The 23,222-nt window shown below is 39.1% G+C and overlaps 2 protein-coding genes across 3 annotated transcripts; one reads left to right on the top strand and one right to left on the bottom strand.

The window, feature by feature from the left end:
- Window positions 1-151: 151 nt before the first annotated feature.
- LOC115024569 (zinc finger CCHC domain-containing protein 24-like) lies at window positions 152-13,730 on the bottom strand. Its single transcript, XM_029456295.1, is given in 5 exon segments — window positions 152-1,548; window positions 2,945-3,109; window positions 12,112-12,162; window positions 12,164-12,313; window positions 13,327-13,730. Coding segments are annotated over 5 exon segments (693 nt in total). The 5' UTR covers window positions 13,540-13,730; the 3' UTR covers window positions 152-1,434.
- A 1,317-nt stretch (window positions 13,731-15,047) lies between these two features.
- Window positions 15,048-23,112, top strand: anxa11b (annexin A11b). Of its 2 annotated transcripts, XM_029457176.1 has the most exons (15): window positions 15,048-15,202; window positions 17,491-17,938; window positions 18,129-18,166; window positions 18,347-18,490; window positions 18,612-18,699; window positions 18,822-18,916; window positions 19,399-19,512; window positions 19,596-19,686; window positions 20,061-20,140; window positions 20,267-20,323; window positions 20,439-20,532; window positions 20,699-20,794; window positions 21,417-21,475; window positions 21,577-21,699; window positions 21,788-21,847. In XM_029457176.1, exons 2-15 carry the CDS (start codon window positions 17,500-17,502, stop codon window positions 21,845-21,847), a joined length of 1,578 nt encoding a protein of 525 aa, XP_029313036.1. In that variant the 5' UTR covers window positions 15,048-15,202; window positions 17,491-17,499. The 2 variants fall into 2 exon arrangements, with proteins under 2 accessions (XP_029313036.1, XP_029313035.1); XM_029457175.1 differs by lacking the exon at window positions 15,048-15,202 and having other exon boundaries at window positions 17,500-17,938; window positions 21,788-23,112.
- Window positions 23,113-23,222: the final 110 nt, after the last annotated feature.

Consider the following 23,222-nt stretch of genomic DNA (forward strand, 5'->3'; position numbering starts at 1 on the left):
GTCAAATTGCTTCTGCACAGGGATCGGTTTCTTTTGCGGGGGTCTGCTTGGATTCACTGCATGGCGTTCTGTATCGCAGCTTACTGAAGGTTCTGCCAGTGGTGGTATATGAGAGGGTGACGACGGAGCCAAATCTCATCTTATTTTGCCATAAGTACATTTTACCAGATGCTGGAAAGATATTAAGAGAGATGGAGATTGTGTTTTATGTTGTGGGGAGATTAAAATGTGTAACATCTGGATCCGTTAATGTTGAAGACGGTTAGATTTGTATCAGCTACTCGGCTCCGTGTGGACTTTCACATCACACCCTCCCTAAATCCACACTTGACACGCGGGTATATTAAAAACAATTTTCATATCGTTACGAGAGACGAGAACCGTTTTGAAGAACGCTAAAGAAACCAGGGACGGGTTTAAATACATTTTAATACAAAAACATTTTAGGAGATAAACCTCACGGGTCAAACTAAGGCACATTAAATCTTTAACAGTTAAAGCAAAAAATTCACTTATTTCATTTAATACAAAACGCCAAGTCAACTTTCAACCGCCCGCTAAATCCTTCATGATCTTTGGTACGTTTAGATTTTTACTCCTTTTTCTGTCTCATGTTACATATAAGACATTATGACCTTTGACCCATAAAAAAGCACTTTGGTGAATCTTTCTTAGCACCAAAATATCACTGCTGTAATTTCATCTGTTGTTCTATCGTATTGCATTGCTTTAAAATTTGGAATGACAAACTTGCTAAAACGTCTTCTCAGAAATACAAGCAAATACTTATAAAGAATAAATGTTAATTGGCTAATATATATTCTTTCACAAAGTGTAATAATCAAAAAACAGTAATGTCTTAAAAATATATTCAAAATGATGCACCCTCCAGTACTGATAATACAGATAATAATAATAATAATAATGCAGATACACACTAATACTGCATACCCTTCTTAGTAAAGACTCGTCGCATATTTTATACAGAAAACTTCTTCTCATTTAAGTTATTTCTGGAATATACAAACATGTAAAAGAGAATCTTCTTAATCTGGAAACTCCACTTTTGTTCCAACACGTTGGACATGAGTGAAGACAGACGCAGAGCTAAAGTTTCCTAATTCACAGTTGGTAAGATTCATAGTTAAGACTTCAAATGAATATTCACATAATGATAACTGAGTACGTTAAAAGAACCCAGCAAATGCAAAAGTACTCGTGCCCACTGAGAGATACTGTAAAAAATAATCAAATAAAATGAGCCTCTTATACTGAGAGTCACAGTGTCGAAGAGAATATGTCGTGAGAATAAACCGCTAGATGCACAACAGCACAATAAAGTTAATTATTATCATGTATTTGTTTTAGTAATTCAAATATAGCTGTCCCTTTTTGATAAAACTTCAGAGGAGTACGTAAGGTGAGTGGAGTGTGTTATTGCACGCGGCGGCAGTAGTAGCCGAGGACTTTGCATTTTTCACACAGGTGTTGTGGGTGCTCCTTGCTCTGGTCCGATACATCCAGCCCGTCCGGTTTCTCCAGAGGTCGCTGGAACAAAGAAACAGGAGGAGTTACAGAAAGAGCTGTGACGGTTACGTCCTCTCTGTTGTTTCTGGGTATTTAAAGGTTTTCGAGACCTGTGGAGGAATTTATATTCATTTTTTTTAAGTCTATTATCAAAATGTGTCAAACAAAAACAAAAAAAGTACATCAAATCTCATTTCAGTAAAATATGTTTTTCCACCTGAATTATGTTATTGAACACTTGAATGCATAATTAAATGAACATTTTTGTATGGTTACATTTGATGGGGGAGTTTGGACTCATGTCCTCAATACCTAATAGTGTATCGAAGCTGCACATTCTAATTCTAACCTCATTTAATTTAATATGTTTTGCCATTTTTAATCTGCGTGATGATTAGAGCCAATAATGGTGTTTGATTGATAGTGGCCATGATTTATGGAGAAGAATCCCCTTTAGATGATCAGCCATAACATTTTGCAATATCACTGTTCTGTTCAAGAGTTATGGAGTTTATATTAATTAGGTCATGCCTAAAATAATTTGGCAACCAATTCTAAGAAAACGGTGTGGGATATTTTGTGAATTTATACAAAAGGTTTGCCTTTAAAAAAAACAAACATGTTCTTAAAGTCCTATATAAATTGACACATGGTGGCACTATTTGCACCAAAAACTAACCACTTCTTCTTTTGGCCCGTGGATTAACTTTCCACATCAAACTGTTTTTAACAGTTAACAATTAAATAACAAACAAACAAACAGAAAAGGTGTTAACCTTGTCAACCTTCTGTTTGAAAGTTTCTACGCCAGCGTATTGCTACCACACCAGAAACGTGGAAAGTTTATCGTTATGACAAGATGTTTTTCCCGTTCAACAAGATATTTTCACGTTATTACGACATAAAAACTTATCACGTTATAACAAGAAACTGTTCTTGTCGAAACAATATACTATTTTTATCTTGTTATAGCGTGATGCTTCCGTACGTTTTTATCACATCCACAGATACCTAAGGTAGTGATGACAGCTAGTGATCAAACAATTGGATACATTCACTTCTATCCTATAAATCCACGTTCGGGTATTTGGCCTGCAATAGTATGCCTGTTCTGCAGTTAAACTCGTTACTTTGGGCCGTAGAGAAAACGTAAAGCAGCTCTTGGCCTCGAGGGTCAAACTACAAGGAAATATAGTGTAACAATACGCAGTCACAGCAGAAATTGGTTTTCTGCCATGTTGAGTGCAGTGAAGCAGTGTTCCTGTGAGGATTCGATTGAAAACAGAGAGAAGGGCCTGTTGAAAACTTTCTGCGTATGTATGAGCAAGACTTCATCTTGGGGCCCCATGGTAGCGGAGGGGCCTCGAGCAGCCCTGCTAGTTGGCTGATTCCTTCTGTCTGTAGGATATACTGTTACCTGCTTATGAGGGTAAACGTTGATGTGGCACTTGATACATTCTTGTCCCATGTTGGCCCAGGAGTTCCCGCTCATCCACTTCCTCTTGCATTTAGGGCATTTATATTCCCCGAAACACCTCTTTTTTCCCTGATACGGTGTCAGGCCTTCGCCTTTTGGTCGAGCCTGAACAGAAACACACAGCAGACAACAATTACTGACCGTGTGTGCGACCCACTTGAAGTGTACTACTTAAATGCTTAAAAATGAGACATTTCAACAGCTTTGCAATCATTTTGGCTTTTGCCTCTCACCACCTTTAACTGGGGGGGGGGGACTTGCTGACCTATTTGGTTTCTTTGGACGGCAGCCAATTCAAAACTCTGCATGATCAGAACGGGAAGTGATAGCGGCCCTGTTGGTGGTCAAGAGAGTGGAGTTTACGGAGTAGCTTTGTTTCAGGAATGCGATGATTATTTATGGTTGCTGTTAAAAAGCTCATATGCTTTGATGCTTTGATGCTTGATTAATGCGGTCCTGGAAAAGTTAGCCTTACATTTCAAAGGAACCTTTTTAATCTTATCTAAACTATAGAGGGACAGTGTCAAAAATGAGAAGACCCCAAGAAAAACAGAAACGGTTTATTTCAAGGAAGTGGGGATATATTGAAATGCTTAAGTGTAATTTATTTGTTGGACAGAAAAGAAGGAGTCTCAGATTTCCCATTAGAAATGAACTCCCTCCCTCCAGCTGTGTTCCCAAGGGACCCTAAAGGAGGCCCTGGCCTGTGGGGGGACCAATGGGAGAGGCCTCCCTGCTATAGGACAAATACCTTAGGCTCTCAGTCATCCCTCCCAGCTGGCTCCGACCCACCAATCAGGACACAAAAGATCTTAGCAGTGAGGAAATAAAACCCAGATGAACTCTGCACTTGTATAACATGACAAAATCCTAAACCCATCACAAGAAAATAATCTCGACAAGACTGGTTTGAATTAAAAGCACCTCGACTGAAAAGTAGGGCAAGTCAAAATTAAGACTGAATCCGCAACACCAGAGGAGCTAAACGTCAAATCTTGTTTTGATTTCACAGCAGGAACATATGTCAGGTTCAAAACTTCTTACAGATCATTTTATTCATTTCCAGGACTACATGTGTTTAACAAAATATGTCTCTGACTGTGAAGGCCACTGTGAAGCATTCGCAGGCCTGTGTTTGCATCATTTAGCCACCATGAGGCACTGTGGGAGGTCACTTTTGATGGCAGGTCTCTTTCCCAAGCCCCTACAGAGCATCATCTTCCTGAGGGAGGAAACAGCTTTCATTCTGCAGAACAAGCAAAACAAACTCTACCTAAAGCCAGGAGCCCACAGGTCAGCAAAGGGCATGGCACAGTCCTGAGTTTCCACCGGTCCCATCGAAGATGTGACACTGACAACCGACAAATGAAAATCACACTTGTGACCCGACAGTGACTGCATACTCTTATGGAAAGCAGGAAAAGTTTCAGTGAATGCACAACACTGAATAAATCCATCATCAAGCCTTCTGCACTCACATCCAGCTCATTTAACACGCCTAAGAATATTGTTCATTGTCTTTATCATGTAATATTTTTTTTAAATAAATATTATTTGAACTAAGACACTGTGTGTGTGGGATGAGCAATAAGGATATATATATATAGGATTAATATCTCAATATTAGTTAAATATCTTTCCAATATCTATATCACAATATAGCTAATGCATGCACAATGAATTATTCAGTTTTACAGTATACAACATTTGTTACTTGTTGTTACAAATTCAATTTGGGGTATTTTATATAAGAGTAAAAAGTATCATGAAAACACTATTTTATTGAAAAAGGTGCAACGCTCTCGAGTCGTTTTGAGCTAAATACTAATGTCCGCATGCTAACCTTCTCACAATGGCAATGCTATATACAGCAGATGTAATGTTTACAATGTTCACCCTTAAGTATTTGGCCATAAAACAAACTATTAAAGTTGATGGTGCTACATGAAAGGACGAGGGGTAGCCTAACCTATTTTTTTACAATTCAACCTGAGGGTGACATGAATGTCTGTATCACATTTCATGCTGATCTACCCAATAGTTGTCGGGACATTTAACTCTATACCTCATTACAAACTGCATGTAAAGTTTGGGGGAAAATGTATTCAAGCAACACTATGAGTCGATGCTCTGTGAAGTAGCCTACTGGAGGCACGCCTGTGTTTTGAGCTAAATGCTAACGTCAGCATGCTAACCTTCTGGATGTCTGTACCAAATGACAAGCCAATCTATCCAATAGTTATCGGAACATTTCACTCTATACCTCACCACAAACTGCATCTTCTGGGAACAATGAATGTCTGTTCCATAGTTTATTTAATTTTAAATCCAAACAATAGTTGTTGAGATGTTTCACTTTAAAAAAACAAATGGGAACCTCTTAGTACCGCCACCATAAGGAAGAAAAGTCAGGGGATCACCAAAGTCATGAGAACGTATCCTTTAGGTACCATGAATGTCTGTTCCCAATTTCATGTAAATCTATCCAATAGGTGTTGAGATATTTTAAGTCTGGGCCAAAGCGGTGGACCGACTGAGCGACCAACATTGCCATCCCTGAAGCCTGAAGCCTGAAGTATCATGGCTAAAAACATGAAGCTGGATGTTGTAGGTTTTTGACTAGAATTTCCCTTTTTCTTTTGTCCCCCTTTTCTTTTCACACAGTAAAAAACTCAAAGGGGCAGCAAAGGATTCTTCATATTTGAAGGAAGATCGTTGCAGCCTGGAACCATGTGTGAGAAACAGTTTCGTTAAATATAGATGAATAGATGTTAAGTTCATTTATTATGTGCATTACAACTCATCCCATCCAAAACTCCAGTTGTGTAACTTAAATCAGCCCCAGAGTGCACAATGCGATGTAAAGCCAGATTCTAAGGCTGCAGCAGATAAGCTTGGCCCAGATCCTTGCAGCCTGGTGAGAGAGGCCCAGGAGGTTGGCTGCCTCCCTCTGCCATCATCTGGAAACCATCAGGATAAACAATGGACTACTCCAAATCCTCATCCTCCCTCCCCTCCTCCTTTCTCTCTCTCTCATTCACTCTCTCCCCCACTTCCATAGCCCCATGAGACACTCATCCTGGAGAACACAGCAACACCAAGCCTATTGGATACCATGTGGTCAATTACGCCACACTAACAAACCCGCAGTGCTCTCTCTCTCTCTCTCGTGCTGGGTTTAATTTGTATCAGACCCCCACAGCATCAGGGAGAAGCACAGCTGTTACCAAAGCAAAACAACACATTACTGCCCGGACTGAAATCCACGGCAACAAGTTTTAAAGACTCCTGTGTCGACTAAAGTTTTATTATCTTGTGAAATTAATTATCTCCAGGAGGGTTTAAAGCAACAAATTGATGACTTTCCATTTTCCTTTAAGAGAGAGTATCAGAATGGCTAAATTTGTTTTATGGAAGACAATTATTACTGAAGTAAAAGAGAGGATTTACTACTTTTCTCTCTTTTATATCATTGTAAAATAAATATGTTTGGGTGTTGGTCGGACAAGCTATTTGAAGACGTCACCTCGAATATAGTTGTTGCCCTACATCCAAATATGATTGAACTTTGTCGAGCATTTGAGCAAGAAACTTAGAAGGCTGTCTTTGCAATGGTGCGACAGACACTACTGTTACTTTATGTTAGAAACAAGTGTCCTGACGATACATTTGAAATATAATGCAGAAATATATCCGAATACATAAATGAATTTGAATCGTCCAATCGTAAAATAAATCCCCTTGGATTACACGTCGCAGTTGTCTTGAAGCAAATAGCGAGTGTAACTGAAAGTATTACTTTGAGAGACACATTAGATTATGATGATAGTTTGTATATGAAGCTGTAATCCTTCCACACAGCCTTTCTGCAAAACTTGCAGAATGGATTAACCTTCCCCCTCTCTAAAACAAATATAATTAGATAAAAGAAACAACTGGAGGCCAAACAGCAAATGATTGGTTTTCTATTTCCCTACATGGCTCTCCAGATTTCTAATCTTGCATCAATCCCATTGTTCAGAGCATGCAGAGCCTTTAAATGATTTCCTCACACACACATTCACAGATATTCGTCTTCTTCTTCTCAGCATCTATTTCACGCACAGCGCTGCTTTCATAGAAGGAGGATTATCGACCAATATGCACATCTGCTCCATCCAGAGTCTGACTGAGCATCAGTCCTGGCTGACATACACAGCTGTAAACTGGCATTATGTTTCACAAAGGCCGAGCGACAGGGGCAGGTGGGCTGGCAGGCAAACAAGAAATGCAACCACACAATATACCCGACTTCAGTTCAAAACACAGCGGAGCGAGACTCAAGAAGGCAACATCTTGTGACTGCGGGTAGTTCTGTCAAAGTGATTCTCAGGTTAAGCTAGCAAGCTAACAATGAGTTTGATGTCATCGTCATTGTACAATCCTGCAAACTCTAACTGCTGATGAAGATCATGTAATATCATTGAACGCTTACAGATACTAAATGGTCCAGGTGAAATTTTTTTGCCAACTGGTAAACTTTTGTTTCGACAGTTAACTAAAGATGTGTATTAAGTACATTAGAGCCACAGAGAGGGACATTTAACATTTCACCCCTATTTCCCTTTTCCTTCCCCTTCTGTAATCCACAATAACCAAATCCTCTCGGATGACTAAAGTGATTTATCTTGAAAACATGCAACCACTTGAAAACTGAGCTCTGCTGCATTCTTTTTTTCCTATATGTTCCTTAAAGCTTTGAGTATGACAGGCAATGTTTATCAGAGCGGGTCTATCTACCCCACATACCAGGGTTTCCTCTATCTTGTGCATCCTCCCCAGCAGATGATCCGGCCAAAAGCAACAGACATCTTACTGACACAGATAAGACGTTTATCAGCAGTGAAAACAAAAGGAACAAAGCAACAAAGTAATCAAACGGTGTTGCTTGAGATTCACCAGTTACACATTCAGCGATGAACTATAACGCTCCACCTGAAGTGTTCAGCACGAAAACAAAACACTGATATCATTATCACTGTTTGAAACGAAATATCAGCAGAAAAAAGTTCTAAACTTTTAGTAGGGATTACAAAAAGACAATATAGAGTGTTAATTAGCGAGGTTTAAAGGTGCTAGCACCTTTAAACAGAGACAAGCTAGCTGTTCCCCTTCATTTCCAGTCTGTATGCTAAGCTAAGCTAAGCATCTCCTGTTGTACATATTCACTGATATAAGAGTTATATATATATGAGTTATAAAGCTTCTAATCTAACTCTCAGCAAGAATGTGAATGTCCATATTTGAGGTATTCCTTTAAGAGCTGCTAAATAATGCTACAAGAATTAATTGTATTCTTATGTTGTGGTGTTAGATGGTGGTCTAAATATAGTCTTGTTGAGTTTTTTCCTGCCTGATGAAGAATAAATAAATCTGTCGGATGTACTGAATACTGTGGGATTTTATTTTATGTTAAAGGGAAAAGTTTGACATGTTGGGAAACACTTAAAGTAAGATAAGAAGATTTATGTTTTTATATCACTACGCTAAACAGCCAGCTTGTACTAGCTTAGCTCAGCAGAATGGAAAAAGACAAACCGCCATTTCTTGGTAAAATAACTTTTCCTTTAATGATAAGAAACAAAAGAGAGTTACTGTTAGGATATTGAATCATGGGACAACTTCAGCAATAAAAATATCTGCGTCAGTCTTCAGACCAAATATAAATCAGGAAATTCCTTCTGCAACTATCATAAGTTCCTCTTTACAAAGTAATTATCAAAGCAGACCTTTTCCTGCCATTCAAACCTGATTAATCTGTAACTGTTTCCAAAAAACACATTCTGGATGCAGACATCTCTGGGCAGCTGCTCGCTGGCCCTTTAAACGAGTGTCGGACAGCCGCTCCTCTGCACAGACAGAGACAGAGACAGACGGAGATGACTGCAGCCAAGCAGAGCTGAGCGAACAATACAGCCTGACTTCCTGACCTTTGGTTCCACAGCCCCTCTGCAGAAACAATGCTCTCCTTATTTAGCCCAGGCTCTTCCCACCATACCCCCATGTACTGTCAGCACACTGTCACTAGTGTATTCTCTTTACAGTAACCGGGTTCAGCTACTTAATTGGCAAGGGGTCATTAAAATGTTGTGACCCTGGTTGAAGGGGTGAAAGGTGTTAAACTTGCAACACATTTGGTTACTTGGTTGAGAATGGAAAAAGTTTTGCAATCAAAACAGTGCAGAGGACAGATGATTTTTATATTAAGACATTAAGAGATAAGAGATTTTTATGGAACCAAACACTAGGGCTGCAATATATGAGGAAAATATGCAATATGCCGTTACTTTGTTCAATATTAGGCTACTTAGAATAAATAAACAGGTATTAAAGTGTACTAACTTCTGCCTGTCTGCTGCCGTCAGTACAATGCTAAAATACAACAAGTTGCTTATTTTAAAGGAAATCATTTCCAACATTCTTTGATTAAACAATGAACTGAACATAGAAGGCACCAATAAAAGAAGTAATGATACATTTACAGTTTTCTACTGATACTCTCTTTCAACTAACTCAACAAATGTGCGATATCGCAGATTTCCGCGATATGCTTATCACACAAGTTGACATTGCGACGACGATAAAAAAAAACGATATATTGTGCAGCCCGACCCAACACAACATAGTAGGACATCAGAAGTGTGCAGACAGTGTGTATTTCAGTTGTTTGGAGCTAAAGATGCCTCAGATTCCAGCCAACAAGAACAAAAAGCAGTTTGTTTATTAGTTACAGCTTCAGGAGAACTGAAGAGGCCTTTTGTCATGACAACGGCGCTATGGGTCTGAAATATTAGCAACATATGATAAAATCTGACATCATCTTTCTAAAGCAGAGCCAGCCAGCAGCAGAAATGGTTTCCAGATTTTGCACATTTTAAGGGGCGTGGCTGCAACGAAGAATCGTAAATATCTCGGAGTAATCCTTTGACGACTTAACCCTCTGGTGAAGCAAGTAACCTAACTCTCCACTCAGCTGTCAACAGGATGTTTACCGCTTACATGCCGAGCACAGCATGGATAACACGTCTAATACCTTTCAGAATGGCTGCAACTCAAATGCACGGGCTCCACCTCAACCGGCACTTTTCATTATTTTTCCTCACCTAAGGCTTCCACTGAGGTACCATGTGTTGCTTTATCAAAGAAGCAGACTTGTAGAGTTGACATGGGCCCCATTCCACCCAGAGAGAGGCTGTTAAAGGCCCCGCACGCCCACTTCCTGTGTGCTTCTTCACTCATCTTACTGAGCCGTGACATTCTTTGATTTCTGTCCACTGCAGCTCCACTGCAAACCTAGTCAGCTAAAGAAAACCCGCAACAAACGGTCCAGAGAAACTCAATGCCACTAATAGGATGTTTTATAACACTCTATAAAAAACAGCTTTTAAACAAGTGATTTTGCAATGCTTTTATTCTTCATTTGAAAGAAACATGCTGTTAGGGTTAAGGATGTACACAGTTTCCCTTCTGGTCAGGTTATACTTCAAACTCAAGTGTCGGTGTGTTGGTTGTACAGTAAGAAAGTGGTTGAGTGCTTCTTTCGAACATATTTCTGAAACCGACGAACCGACAGTAACACACTTTCTGCAGGTGTGCACAGATGTGAAAATGTTAGGATCCATAAGCTTGCTGCAATTAATTATGTCCACATTCCTCACATTCCTCCACTGTCTGTGTTCATTGCTGTACTGCACCAATCTCCTCTGAGTTGGCAGTGATTGAGGTGACAAGCTCTCGCAGGCGAGGCTAAGGGATGCAATGATTCAAATGTGGCCAGTACAGGACAGGCTGATAGACAGACTCCTCCTACATTTCTACTCTGTGTTTTAGTCAAAGGAGTCTTTTAGAAAATGAACTTTTTCAATTGCTTGCAGAGAATTAGATGAGAAGATTGATACCGCTCACGTCTGTACAGTAAAAATGTAGGCTAGCTGGTGTCAGCAGCCAGGTAGATTAGCTTATCACAGAGCCAGGCTAGCTGTTTCCCCCGTTTCAAGTCTTTATGCTAAACTAAGCTAACTGACTGCAGTCTCCAGCAACATATTTATGGTATTAGACGTCATTTAACTCTGAAAGAAAGCCTAAATGTCAAACTATGGCTTCAGGCTCATGCAGCAGGAACTCAGCACACACAAAGAAATGTGGCTAACTGTGTTGTAAATGAAATGTTTTAAATGTTAAAGCTAATTAATTAATCTATTGCATCAACAACGTCTTATGTTTTAGACATTATACCCCTATTGCGATGTTTGACACCCTAAGAAACTATGTACAACTTGGCTTTTCTGACATATTCATTGGGACAGTATGTATTGACAAAAACTGGAAATTATACAAAAGAGTTTAATGGCTAGAGGATCACTCAGTATTGTTATCTATGGAGTTATGTTGCAGCTTTCACACTCGCAAATCCTTTGTTCGCCTCACAAAAGGAAGCAATTACACTTTTTAAGGCGCCTTTATATGATTGAGCTGTAAAAGTTTACCAGCTATTTGAGTTCTACTTTTTGCTGCGCGGCTTCATGTTCGCATCCTGTCCATCACTCATGTGATTATTTCCATTACACCTAACAAATGTCAGGCATTTCCCTCTGAACATGATCAATGGGGAACCGCAGCTGCACATAAAGCGGTGGTAATATTTCTCTCGTGTTTGGAGTAGAGGTCGTGCCTAGTTCCACAGAGAAACCTATCATCTTTCATTAAGGCCAGCTCCCAGATCCAATCTGGCATCTGCTGCTCATTACCAACTTGTGGTTGTACATCTAACTTAAATATGTGCTGAGGAATCTATATCACACGGATAAAAGAATACAAACATAATATTGTAACTTGGAATTTATAGTTGTAATACCGTTAAAGACCTTTTAAAGGGGTGAATACGACGAGGAGGAAGCTTGTGGATTTGAACTGAGAATCAGATCATCACGTCATGATTATCACCTCATCAGACAGAACCTCATATGTTCTTTGAAACACGTTGATGTATTTTATAGACAACTAAAACGGCCCACACACCGGCACAGCAGTTTCTGCACCTGACTAATGTACAGCATCACCTGGCTCACCTGAGGGCAATCTTTGATGTAGTGGCCTTTGTTGAAGCAAAGGTGGCACAAGGTAGTTGGGCGGTGGCCTTTTGCTGGGTTTACGTGTCTCGGGGGACAGGGAGAAGTCTGAGAAATGGTCCGCCAGAGAGCTCAGGCCATCCACGATATTGTTGAGCGACCCATAGGGCGAGGAGCTCTTGTAGAAGTTGTTGTTCAAGGCCTGCCAGAGGAAAAAGAAGATCATTGTTGTGACTCTACAATGAAAGAGCATTTCAGGCAGCATGTCAGTCCATCACCCTGATTGATTCTCCTGTTTGTGCCTCTGACAGTAGCCGACTTTATTTCAATTCTGCAGATGCGCTGCCTTTACTGCATTTACACTGTGGGCCAATGGTGTCCATTTCCTCGTCAGAACAAAATGCCTTTGTCATACGTTCTTTTGACTTGTTCTATTGGAAGGGCACAATCAGCATCATTGTGCTTCTGGAGGAGACGGGTGCTATGGCACCGCAGGGGCAAACATGAAGAACAGCCTGCAGACACTGGCTGTTTGGCATCACAGAAGGAGAATTGTGATCAGATGCACATGCACATTGCAATGGGTAATGTTCTGCATGAGACATAAAGCCGCTGCATGTCTGTGGCATGTGTGCAGTTACAGTATGGCATTTGAATTGCTTAAAGTTATACAGCAAATTGGGACTTTTTATGCCAATATCTTTAATCAAAACTCTCTTTTTAATGATATATGTCCATTTTGCCTACTTTTCCTAAATGATTCAGTATTATATGAAGCAGCACTAAGCCCCACTGAGCGAGCACAGCATACTCCTCTGAGCAAGCAGAGGCCGGCCAGGGTGAACTGAAACATTTTCAAAAGTTTGTGAGAGGTCTTTCTCAACCTGCCATTCCCCCTCCAGCTGCACACTGACACCAGAAACAGCCTGAACACACTCAGGCATTATACCAGGGTACAAAACACATATTCATGTACTAACCACTAACCACAGTGAGACCCAATGAAGGCATGCAGGTGAGGTTTACTGTATGGGCAACAAAAATAACCTGGAGTGAAATATGTGTGTGTAATATTCATTTTAGGAGACAGGTTTTTGACATGCAGCACAAAAAAAAGATGAATGAGTGGATGGAAGTTTCAACTAAGTATGAATTATGTAAACTACCATGCAAAGGGTTAATCATTAGCACGTTATGACATGACATGAATTCTACCTCACTCCTCAGATGGAAGAAGTTGTTGAGATAGTTGGCGCTCAGATCAGCTGCGCTGCGTTTGGAGATGTTCATGTCCTGAGGAGACGAGTCCGAGTCGGCTTTGAACGCATCAAAAGTGCTGCTCTGAGTGTCTTGCAAAGACATATAGACCCAGTTGAGCAGCTGTGCAGGTTGGTACACAGGGGCACCAGTCTCTATAGCAGACATCATATTGTTTTTGGACGACTGTGCCTCTTGGAACAGCGCCGTCAGAACCGCTGGATTTTCTGGATCACACAACTTCTTTCAGTCATCCCCCTTGCTCCGGCTTTTATCGGTGTGATCCTTGTGTTCACCTGGGGAGCCCTGAAGGACCCCAGTAACCGGACAACTGTCACTGGGGAGAGCGCAGTGGAAGCATGAAGCGCAAAAGCGTGAATGCCAGTGGGAAGCGTAAAGCAGCCCTCCAGCCAGGACTGTGGGCTGCGTCACAGCGAATAGGAGGTCCAACAAGATTTTTGCATCTTTCTGCTTTAAAACTTTTCTTTACATATTTAGCTACAGGACCAGGTAGCCTATATTTGAGAGGAAGGATCATTGTACAGAACTATGATCTAAAAATAGAATGCAAAAAAAGTTATTATATAAAAAATTATATTATAGGCCTGTGTGTGTATATATATATATATATATATATATATATATATATATATATATATATATATATATATATATATATATATATATATATATAAATCTCTGAATTACGTGACATATTTACCAAACACTTTATATTTGTTGTAATCTTTTCCTTTGTCTTTTTTCTTTTTTCTTTTTTACTTATGGTGCTAAATTTAATTTTTTCTTGTCTACTGTTTACAACTGATGAGTGTCTTAAAATGATTATGATGTGGAATTAAATTAAGGACTTGTCGTTTTTTATTTGAGTTAAAGGGAGAAATACATGGATGTTTTCTTCATTGGATTTAAGATACATTATACACAGTAATAAACAAAAAAATATATATATCAAAAGATACAAATAAAAATACCACACTTCATGGTAGACTGAGAATCCACCACCCAGGGGTTACTGAGGATGTATACACTGACATTCAGGTTTTTATTTGTTAAGGTAAACTTTTACCTTAAGGCTGCAGGCTGCCATGTACGACTTGTCAAGTAGACTGCTGCCATCTAGTGTGTGTTTGTTGAAACTGAATGTTTTACATAATTCAAACATCAGGATCAACTGCAAATGATCACATTAAACATTTGAGAATATTTAAATGCTTTCAGGCCAAGGAATATATATATATATATATATATATATATATATATATATATATATATATATATATATATATATATATATATATATATTTTTTTTTTTTTTTTTAAATATAGGTATTTATTGTCATTTACATTTTTTAGGAGTTTAAAAAAAACATAAAGAAGTGAGCTGGAGAAGAAAAAAAAGCAAAGTTCTAAGTAATATAAATCAAAGTGGTATTTTTGGAGAACATTCATACGCCTGGCATTTTATTACAATTTCCACGTCAATAAAATCACATGAGAAATATAAAATACATGAAGCAGAATCAAGTTTCACAAAATAGTTATGTTTAATAAAAGTGTTCACCATGTATTTACATGATACCTCCACGGTAACAAATCTTATAGCGACATGTAATCCAGTGTCTTCTGTGGTGAAAAGGGACACATTACAGCCCGCTGACTCAACGTCAGGCTTTCTCCTCTGACTGTGGGTAATAACGGAGTAAAGGTTATTACTGCAGGACGGAAACAATGCTGAGGACCCACCCACCTCCGGGGCCGCTACTCTCTGCTGCTCTCTCGTCTCTTCCTGGATCAAGAAGTCTGTAGCAGATAAGTAAGTAACCCAAAATCTTTTGTTTTGGACTGTAAAAATACCCGCTAAATATCAACGTTACACTGCGTTTAAGGTGACAACGAAGTCCAATAAAGTAGCAGTTCTTAATTAGCGTTAAAAGCGTATGTTAGCTTACAGCGGAATGTCGGATTAGCCTCGCCTAATTAAACAGACACAGTCGGTGTTGGGCCGTGAACGTTGCTCAACAGCAGCAACAAACGGTTCTTCATTTTAAAGTCTTAAAATGGCGTAGTGATACTTTTAACTGTATCTAAGGCGTCTCGTGCTATGTGTTTACACTAGATGCTTCGTCCGGGAGTGTTTTGTAGGGATAACGGACTGCAGGGTTGGTAACAACTCTTGGACATGATTAAAGACGATGTTCACGTGACATTAAACATTAGGTTTGATAGCATTTGGGCGTATTTATACTCATTATTAACCGTTGTAAGAGTACTGTAAAATCTTAGCTTTACAGCTTGTTGCCGAGTTGAGTAAATACAGGCCTTTGGTTTTCTGTTGCGTTGCTAGTTAATGCTGCTTTCCAGTGCTCTTCGTAAACACAAGCAGGAAATGTAAATATGCACATACTGGCGCTTTAACGTCTTGAAGTGTAGAAATTATGAACAATATAACATTAGCAATCTGTCGATTACTAATTTGCTTTAGAGATTAAAAAGTTCTGTAACGGACATTAATAAAAGCCCATCGAGCATTTTTTTTTTAAAGCAAATGCAACAGACTAATTACTTTAATTGTTATTATGTTAAATCATCAATATACTTATGTCAATCATATCATAACTCGTATGTCACTCTTATAGTATTTCCCCTTCTTGGCGTCATAAATGTGTGGTGTGGTCGAAATCCTGATATTTACGATAACATTTAAAAGCCTCACCAGTGCCATCAAGGGTCCAAAGGAGAGGGCCAGAAAGCTGCAGGGAGGTGTCAACAAAGAAACGCCCTTCATGAAGTCACCTCTAAAACAGTATGCCTAAAAAAACATTTGATGCATCTTTTGAGTTCAGAATAATTACATTCAAGCTTTTACCAAAACTAACAGCTCTAAATAAGTCAGCATGTTGTTTGCCTGTAAATATCTCTAAAGTAGTCTTGTTTATAAAGCCAAACGGTGGACTATTTGTAACATTCAGGCACATTTACCATAAGGAAAAACCCACTACAGAACTGTCAAAAAAACATTGCTTTCTCTCAGAACCTGGTTTCGTGTGTGCATGTAATCCAAGTGTATTTACAGTTTTCTAGATTATCCCTTATTACAGATGACAGACCCGCAGCTGTAATTAGTATTTTTCTTAGTTATAGGATGACACAGAGGCACCTAAACAGTTGTGTATTTCCAACAACAACTATGAATTTTACAGTGTTTGCTTTGGTGGTTTTTGAGAAGGAGGAAGGAAACTTGGAACAATGAGCATGCTCTGTTGTCATCACCATATGTTAAGGATCTAGGCAGATGGAAATGGTGAGTTTCTGCTGTCATAATAGAGATGTGGTCACATGGGCTGTGGAGTTTAATCTGCAAGGAACTCAAGTGAGGTCCTTGTCTAAAGTTGCATATCCTTCATTAATTTACAGAAGTTGTGGGTGGAAGGTAAAACAGTTTCTTAGGTGATTGGTGCACAGTGAGGGGTTGTGCATCAGTTAATTAATTTTAGAGCCCTGATTCAAAATCTTATACTTATTAGAGATGATTGTTTGGTTTTTCAAAATTGTTTTTTTCATTTTTCATTTTTTGCTGATTAGTGTCTTTATGTTGTTAACTTTATAAACACAATTTAAACTAATTTATTAAGGGCATTACAAAAGCTTTGGTAGTATATAATGGGCCAAATAGTTGGATAGCTACTACAGGAACTAAATCAGGGACTTTAAGTTCCTGTTACACATTTCTGTGTGTGTTACCACACCAGAAAGACAATGAAGAGGGAGCAAATAAGAGAAATGAAAGAACACCTTTATGCGAGACAACAGCAGTCATTGCTTATTACAGTCTGTATGAATGCTGCACACATACTGTAGTAGTCATAATCCTTACGTTGACCATTGACACTCCATCATTGCCCTCCACCCCAATAGTTACTGGGCAATTAAAAAGTACTACCACTGGAGGAGGGACATTTTAGGGGGGCAGGATGTCCCAGGAATAACATTTAAACCCACATTTATCTGGAAATGAAAAGAAAATCCTGTGTTCCTGAAAGGCGCTGCGGTCAGAAAGAGCCATATGGTCCTCATACATTTACAACTTAATGTCACCTCCAGGTTCTGAAGATGAGCTACCCAGGATACCCTCAGTCCGGTGGATACCCGCCACAAGCAGGGGGCTACCCACCTCAACAAGGGGCATATCCACCCCAAGCAGGCGGTTACCCTCCAGCAGCGGGTGGCTACCCTCCAGCAGCGGGCGGCTACCCTCCCGCAGCCGGGGGCTACCCTCCCCAGGCCGGCGGCTACCCTCCAGCAGCAGGCGGCTACGCTCCTGCAGCAGGCGGCTACCCCCAACAGGCAGGCGGCTACCCCCCACAGGCAGGCGGATACCCACCTCAGGCTGGCGGTTACCCTCAAGCACCAGGTGGTTACCCTCAAGCAGCAGGGGGCTACCCTGCCCAGGCTGGTGGCTACCCTGCCCCGGCTGGAGGCTTCCCTCCCCAGGCAGGAGGATACCAGTCACAGTCTGGAGCAGGAGGCTATCCTTCCATGCCTCCTGGAGGTGAGGCTCTAAGATGGTCTTTCGAGTTGTGAGAACTTGTATATGTATGTATGTATGTATGTATGTATGTATGTATGTATGTATGTATGTATATATATTATATTATATTATATTATATTATATTATATTATATTATATTATATAGATACTGTATATATTTCTGAGGGTTATGTAAATGTTTGCTTTGCAGGTGGAGGCTGGGGTGCAGCACCAGGCGGCCATGGAGCGGTACATACATTCTTATCTCACTCTTTACCTCTGCAGTGCCACATTTCTAATAACATATGGACTGACTTGAGCTAAATCTCTTGTTTGCGTAAATCACCTTATCGCCTCCTTAAACCTTATTTGCTCTATATGAAGTTTTACACTATGGATTTAGCACTTACAGCTGTCCTCTGTTTGCAGCCAGGAGGGGCTCAGCAGGGATACCCAGGGGGCCCCGCCCCAGGCCAGCCCATGCCAAATTACCCCGGAGCCCCTGCGACTAACCCCTCAATGCCTGGATATGGAAGTGGAGTCCCGTCCAACCATCATGCACCTGCTATTTCTGTAAGATGCATTTGTCATTATTTTATTTCTCTGAAACTATGGTCCAATACAGCTACTGTGTGGTATTTTATCTTCTAATGTTTTTACTTCTTATGCTTCTTTTGTTTTGTTTTAAATATAGAAAGGATACAGGGGTTCCTTAAAAGACTTTCCAGGGGCTGATCCACTGAGGGATGTTGAGGTTCTTCGGAAAGCGATGAAGGGTTTTGGTCAGTGAACGTTGCTCATTTGAATCTGCTAAACTCAACAGGACTGTTGTCACTCAGCATTGATGATTTGATCGGGTGCTTTTGTTACACATTAATTGATCCTGAGAAATATTTTTCAACAGGCACTGATGAAAACGCCATCACTGAACTTCTGGGAAGTCGTACCAACAAGCAGAGGGTTCCCATGGTTGCAGCCTATAAAACAACTTATGGAAAGGTATGTTTTCTAATATATATAAAATATTTTATATATATAAAATAATGTGTGTATATGTATGTATGTATGTATGTGTGTGTGTATATGTATATATATATATATATATATATATATATATACGAGATATGATTATATATAAATCATATATAGATATATATATAGAAATATAGATAAATAAGACACATACATACATACGAAAATATATATATAATAAAGAATATAAAGATATTTTTATAGTTATATATATATATATAAATATTATATATAATATATATATATATATTTATACTATATATATATATTTATATATCTCTCTTCTCTATATTAAATATATATATATTAAAAAATATATTATATATATAATATTTTTTGTTTGTTTTTTACAGGTTGAAATTCATTCTGTAATCTGTTCCTTCTATTGACCCCACATTGCAGCTACATCTGGCCGACCTTGCCTTCATGTTTTTTTGTTTTTCCTCTAGGATTGGTTCCATGATCTGAAGTCTGAGCTCACTGGAAACTATGAGAAACTGGTTATCGCTATGATGAAGAGCCCTACACAATTTGATGCATCTGAACTCAGAGAGGCTATAAAGGTTGGAAGCTCGAGTTGTTGTCAGCAGATACTCAATTGGTGTGTCTTTGAATGTCTTACTGAGGCTTTTCCGTGTGTTTGCAGGGCGCAGGAACTGATGAAGCTTGTCTGATTGAGATTCTTTCATCACGCTCCAATGCAGATATTCATGAAATCAACAGAATCTACAAATCTGGTGAGTTCTGATCTTGACGTCTATATATTCTTGATTTCAAATATTTGTTAAAAATCTAATATTTTTCACTGATAGTCTTTAGCCAACCCGATTTGAAATAAAGTAAACAATTTCACCATATAAATTTGAGATATATATAGAGATTTACGATATGAAAAAAGATTTCTGTATTTCCATCTGATCATTATTTAATGTTAGTATTAAAAAGAAACTGTAACTCAGTAGTTAAGCCATGTTCAAAATGTTTGTTTTGCTTTTGTTTGTACTTAGTTTTGGTTTGGTTTGTGAAAAAATAAAAAAAGTGTCTAAACAAAAGGCAAATATTATGCAAATGCATGTATTTTCCTAAAACAAAAGCCACACCTTGATTCCAGAGTACGGGAAGAGCCTGGAGGACGCCATCAGCAGCGACACCTCCGGTCACTTCCGCAGACTGCTGGTCTCTCTCTGTCAGGTAGCTGCTGCACGTTTGACATAAAGAGCTCTCTCAAAACAGGTTTCAGCTTTAAGTGTTGACTCAGCCAATGTACTCCGCCCACACAATGTATTTTTATCGCAACATGTCTCACTCTATAACTAGGGAAATCGTGACGAAAGGGAGAATGTTGACGCCTCCCTGGCCAAACAGGACGCTCAGGTACCGGTTTTAAGTTCGTTTGCTGTTGTGACACTCTTGGTTTGTAATTAGCAAGCCTCATCATGTTCCTTTTTTAATTTGTGTGTGTGTGTGTGTGTGTGTGTGTTGGCGACAGAAACTGTATGCTGCTGGGGAAAATAAAGTAGGAACTGATGAGTCTCAGTTCAACGCCATCCTGTGTGCTCGCAGCAAGCCTCACCTCCGAGCTGGTGCGTAATTTCGACCTAGTTGTTAAGATCGAAGTTCACCATATGACTTCTGCTTTTCCAGTGTCATAACCGCACATGTTGACCTTTTTTAGTAATAGATATTTAACATATGTTTTCAAATATTATGACTGTAGCTGTCTCCCCTGTGACTCTTGTCTTTTATTAGTCTTCCAGGAGTACCAGCAGATGTGTGGCAGAGACATTGAGAAGAGCGTCTGCAGGGAAATGTCTGGCAATGTGGAGTCTGGCATGGTGGCTGTGGGTACGTTCTTTGGGTCTCCTTTCCAAACCTCAACCAAACTGAAGTGGCTTTCCAAAAAAGAAAAACCTGTTGAAGCTTTAAGTATATATTGAAGTCAATCGTCAAGATGTTTTGTTTGGAAGGGCTTTCCTGGAAGGATTAAAAATATCTTGCTGATGCTGCTTGACCTCACTGCCTTTTTTAATACTCGATGATTGATCAAAAGCAAAGTCTAAATGTTTAATGCACTGAAGATTAGAGGAAATTGTGTAGTTGGAGTGGTATTTTTATTTTTTGCACTAATTTAAAAATGAAAATGTGGAAGAAGCTCTTGCGATTTATTCTGCTTACTAAAAAAACTAAAAAAAGAAACTGAAAACAAAACCTTTTGGCAATAACATAAAACAATACAGCCACTTCCTTTTTCTCTAGTGTAGTTATTATTTGGCTACATTTACATTTTAATTAATCTCTAATGCTGTCGGCCTCAAGCGATCATCTTTTGCCTCTTGTCTTTTATTTGACCTCTTTAAAATGTCTGTTAAATGTCGTTCCCGTCCACAAAAGTGGAACATTTGTCTGTTGCAAATTCATTCAAGACTCATCTCCTTTTTTACATCTGCTCCTTTTTTTTCTCTCCTAGTGAAATGCATCAGGAACACCCCTGCCTACTTTGCAGAAAGGCTCCACAAGGCCATGCAGGTACACCAGTTGTCTGTCATCACTGTTTCCTGCACTGACACTGTTGCGGGTTAGATTTCACTGCTGCAGTAAATAAGTGTCACGTTGTGATGTGTTAACAGGGAGCAGGAACCATGGACACGACCCTCATCCGCATCATGGTGTCCCGCTCTGAGATAGACATGTTGGACATCAGACAGGCGTATGTGAAGACTTATGGAAAATCCCTGTACACTCACATCTCAGTAAGTTACACTGTTACAGTTTATCCTTTTGTTTTTTTGGTGTGTGACACATTTTAAATTTATATTGAATTTCTGCTTCGTTTCTCAGGGTGATTCCTCCGGGGATTACAAGAAGCTGCTGATCAAGCTGTGCGGAGGTAACGACTAAAAGGAAAGGAAGATGAGCATTCATAAGGGCAAAATATATGTCCACACTGAAACAATGTTATAGGACTTTATATCACCTCTGATGCATGCAATGATACAACAGTCGATCAATATTAGTTTTGTACTCTCTTCAGTGACATGATAGATTTTGTTTTCTTCTACTATATTGTAGTAGATGTTTGCCAAATAGTAAACGCATATTAATATGATTTGTTTTGTTTTGAGACGTCGTAGATAGCTTTATCATTATTGGGTAAAAGTGAGTCCTAAATGAGAAATTAAACTATATTATAGAACAGTATTTAAAATGTCCAACAAACTGCTTAACTGCAATTATTAAAGAACTTAATTGAAGGAAAACATTTATTTTAAGAAACATTAAAGATGCAGAACAAGTGTCACGTTGATCTAATATACAAAGTACATATAGAAGGAAATATTTAGCACATTACTAATACATTTATTGTTTCTGTGTTACTGCGGTAAAGTTTACCTCACTGCAAGCATTTCAACTGTGTACAAGTTAATATATATATACAAAGTTTTGTGAGACTTATGCAAGATTTGACAAATGGTGTATGACTGAATCTCACACAGAACACATATGATCTTTTAATGCTTGTTAAACTTGCCACAATTAAATCCTCGCTTATTTTTGAATGTAAGAAGAAAAAAAAAAACAATCTCCAAAAATGCATCTCTTATCTCTTTAACTCCTGCTTGTAAGTCTATGCAAATGAGCTTTTCACTTTATATTCTCTTATCAGCGTTACAAAAGTCTTCTGTGTTCTTTAAAATGTAAACCTTTTCAATCGTCGCTTCAACATTTAGAGACAAGGTTGCCTTTTTCCTGAAAGCTGAAAAGCCAAAGCTTAAAGACCGATCATTTTGTGCCTTTTGTCAGGGCCGCCATATAAACTTCAGCGCTCACTGCGGTTTATCTTGCAAACAATCTATAATCAAAGTTGCAGAAATGAAATACTTGCATTGTTTAGTTGTCAATGTTTTCTTTTTATAGCTTCCTTTACCAGTTTGTATGTTTTACTGCCAGTAGAGGGCTCTTGATTCACGTGAAATGTAATTTCTTATGTCTGCTGCCTTAGAGTATCTGTTGCACTAACACTACCTTGCGATCGTCCTTGTAACATGATGATGGTTGAAATTCAATGGATGTGTTTTTAGTTCTCTAACATGTGTCATGATAGTCCCAGTCTCCTGAGACAGCCACTTTACATTTCATTAAAAAAACAAAAACATGTTGGCATATCTGGATTGTCTTTGTGAAATGGGATCATGTGTTTTGCATCAAACATCGACTGTGGATTTTCTGCTCCGAGCCGGCACACAATGAGGAATTTGCACATCAAAGCCGGCCT

Source organism: Cottoperca gobio, chromosome 19 (genome assembly GCF_900634415.1).
Source record: "Cottoperca gobio chromosome 19, fCotGob3.1, whole genome shotgun sequence".
Taxonomy (NCBI): Eukaryota; Metazoa; Chordata; class Actinopteri; order Perciformes; family Bovichtidae; genus Cottoperca; species Cottoperca gobio.